Source organism: Elephantulus edwardii, unplaced genomic scaffold, assembly GCF_000299155.1.
Source record: "Elephantulus edwardii isolate Elephantulus edwardi_28Jun2011 unplaced genomic scaffold, EleEdw1.0 scaffold00061, whole genome shotgun sequence".
Lineage (NCBI taxonomy): Eukaryota > Metazoa > Chordata > Mammalia > Macroscelidea > Macroscelididae > Elephantulus > Elephantulus edwardii.
In genome coordinates, this window is record NW_006399811.1 from 8,714,092 (window position 1) to 8,717,248 (window position 3,157).

The 3,157-nt window shown below is 36.9% G+C and overlaps 2 protein-coding genes across 2 annotated transcripts in view; one reads left to right on the top strand and one right to left on the bottom strand.

The window, feature by feature from the left end:
• AXDND1 (axonemal dynein light chain domain containing 1) overlaps window positions 1-3,157 on the top strand; it is a 245,076-nt gene that overhangs the window by 70,842 nt on the left and 171,077 nt on the right. The window lies entirely within an intron of this gene.
• On the bottom strand, window positions 2,116-2,502 carry LOC102845834 (NADH dehydrogenase [ubiquinone] 1 beta subcomplex subunit 6-like). The gene is made up of 2 exons (XM_006887731.1): window positions 2,327-2,502; window positions 2,116-2,233 (listed from the first exon to the last, which is right to left on the bottom strand). Exons 1-2 carry the CDS (start codon window positions 2,500-2,502, stop codon window positions 2,116-2,118), a joined length of 294 nt encoding a protein of 97 aa, XP_006887793.1.

Consider the following 3,157-nt stretch of genomic DNA (forward strand, 5'->3'; position numbering starts at 1 on the left):
GTGGAGAGAGAATACAACCCTGACACACTCCCCCCTCAATTTTGGGAGGACACAGTTCAATTCATGACACTTGTGTAAATGTAAAAAGGAAAATATAAGTGAAAGAAATGAATCAAAGTGTTTCTAAAATTTAATGCAAATTAAGAACACTTGCCTCCTAATATGACCTTTGCTGATAAATGCTAGTTATCTTGTTTTCTACCAGATGCACAAACTTCTGTGTATGTTGAAGAAGGAACAGACCATTTACAATACAGTATTTCACGAACTTATTCGGCAAGTCAGTGTGGACTGTATGGACAGAGGAGAATTACTTTCCAAAATAAGGTTAGAACTATTGATTGGATTATTCCAGTAACTTTGGGATTTTATATTAGAAAATATTTATAATTAGGATATCTACTTTTGAGAAAACTGTAGAAATACACTTCCATGTTCTAATAATAGGAAACCTAATTATATTTCTACTATGTTTTATTGTTGTTGTTGTTGTTAGGTGCTGTTGAGTCACGTTCATAGTGACCTTATGAACAAAAGATCTGAACCCTGTTCTATCCTGTGCCATCCTCACACTTCCTGACACACAAGAGCCCATTGCAGCAGTGTATGAATACTCTTGGTTGAGGGCCTTCCTCTCCTTCACTGATCCTCCACCCTGCCCAGCATCATGTTTTTTCCAAGGAATAGGCCCTCCTAGCAACACGCCCAAAGTATGTGAGGCAAATAGAAAATATAGTTGTGGAGAACTTCCTTTAAGATGTTTTCTGTTGAGATGTTTGAGATTATATTTTTTTATGATTGGTAATAAAATGTTCTATGAAATAGAAAAAGTTCTACAATCATGTGAGTTTGGGATATAATTTTACATTCTCATCTAGACATGTGACCTTGGTGAAGTCTGAGGTTAGTTTTCTCATTTGTAAATGAAGATAATAGCTAATGTGAAAATTTTCACTTGTTCATTTACCAGTGATATTTATTTTTTATCTACTCTATGCCTAGTATTAAATTACTTGGCTTTAATTACTAGGATTAATTATTAGGATTGTGTTACTGGTTGTTAGGTATCATCAATGAGTCAACCACAACTCATAGTGACCTGTGAACAACAGATTTGAACTTTACCTTATCCTGCACCATCCTCGCCATGTCCTAAATGGGAACTTAAGTGAGAGCACAAAAGTAGCAACTCAGTGAATTTCATTTTAATTATTTTTTTTATAATAATGATACATGCAGAGCCTAGTCTGGTAGCTTTGTAAGTAGGGAGTTGTACTGTTAACTCAAAGGCTGTACCTCTCTAGTGGATTCAAATCCACCAGCAATTCCACATGAAAAAAAATGGATAATCTCCTCCTCTTTGATTTATAGCTTTTGAAACATATAATGGAGAATTAGCTATGAGTCAACTACAAGTCATTGGCAATGAATGTGAACATAAATATGATGATAAATATTAGTTACTGTCATTCTTATTATGATTATGGTACATTATAAAAAGATAAATGGGATAATAGATTCAGAATAGGGTTCAAATTCTATATCTGCAGCTCATTTTCCATGAACCATTGGCAGATTTTCTGAATATTAGTTTCTTCTAATTGTGAATTAATATTTACTCTCTCTGCCTATGGTCTGGGGTTCTTTTCCTCATTTTTTAAATTGTAATTTTAGAACTCTGTTGGCCTAGTGGTAAGAAGCTGCACTGCAGTCCTGAACAACAACAACAATTTTAGTGAGAATTTACAGAAAAACTGGGTTTTCATTAATTCATTGATACACATTTTCCTCCTGCCCCTTCCTCCAGTTCACTTTGTAATACATGTCTTGTTCCAGATTGTTAATTGCCATACATATAATGTCTAATCATTTCTTTCAAATACCCCTTCCCTTCACTTCTTCCAATGTAGTGTTCATGATCTGTCCATTCTTTCTGCACCTCCCCCTCCTATGTCTATCCTAGTTTTATTAGAGTTGTTGTATGTAGTGTTTGTCTTTTTTTTTGAGAGTAAATTCATAAGTTTACTTTATTAAATAACTTTTCCAGAAAATATATTCATTAAAATGGTAATGTAGGATTTAGGCTCTTAAGCCTTTGAAGTATTTAAGCAATCTTCAGTGATGTTTATCTGAAAAGTCTTTCATTGGTGGAATTACCTCTCCAGTCTCCAGAATTGTATCACTTGGGAATAATATAGGTTTCATGTCAACAATAGCATATGGTTTGACATTCACATGATATTTGAGATAATAATGAACAATCCATGCAGATATAAGTACATGGGCAAAAGCAAAGGTACTTTGTCTGTATACCTTATACACTGTGTTCCTCCAGGGGGTTGGGTTCTGCAAAAACTTATTCCAGGACTCTTCCAGAGGCCATAACCTCTTGGTGGGCATCACTGGCTCCCGAGGGCTCAGCTCCTGATCCTTCAGCCATCGCCTCCTCAGCTCTCGCACCTGCTGCAGCGGCAGTTTCTCATCTGGCGTGTACCCCGACATGTCCCCACCGGTTCTGAGGCAAAAGGATGGCACGTGCCCAGTATTTGTCCTTTTGTGACTGGGATATCTCACTCAACAGAATATCTTCCAGAGTCATTCATGTTGTATAATATTTTACAAATTCCTTGTTTTTAAACGCTATGTAACATTCCATTACGTGAATGTACCAGTTTTTCTATCCATTGCTTTGTTGATGGGCTACTTACATCTCTTTGCTATTGTGAATAGTGCTGCAGTAAATGTGTGTGCACACATCTGTTTGTGTCACAGCTCTGGTTTCTGTACAGGACAGGTCACCTTCCCTTGGAGACAATACAACTCAAGAGACACTGATCACAGCATAAAAAATTGTCAGCAGTTGGAGTGTTTGGAATCACAGAAGCCAAGAAAGCTTCAGATACAAGCTGTCAGGTCATGGATTGGACAATGGAAGATAATTTCTGAAGGGATTTGGTAGAAGTGAAAGGGTATCCTGGTGGAGGGTGGAGCTGGGAAATAAGTGGGTCAAGGCACTAGGCAAAGGGCAGGGACTACACTGTAATTAATGGTTAACTCCACAATGAGGGATTTCTCTTTCACCACTCCACTAATTGCTTGTCTGTCAGATACTCCTCTAAATCTAAACATTCATATTAAGACAGACTAGGAAGAAGGA

Excerpts from the sequence above, each read along its gene's own strand:
- LOC102845834 (XM_006887731.1), bottom strand. The coding sequence starts at position 2,502 with ATGTCGGGGTACACGCCAGATGAGAAACTGCCGCTGCAGCAGGTGCGA. Across the intron at positions 2,234-2,326 it reads AACCCAACCCCCTGGAGGAA|GAATGTCAAACCATATGCTA; the intron begins CACAGTGTATAA and ends CAAATATCATGT.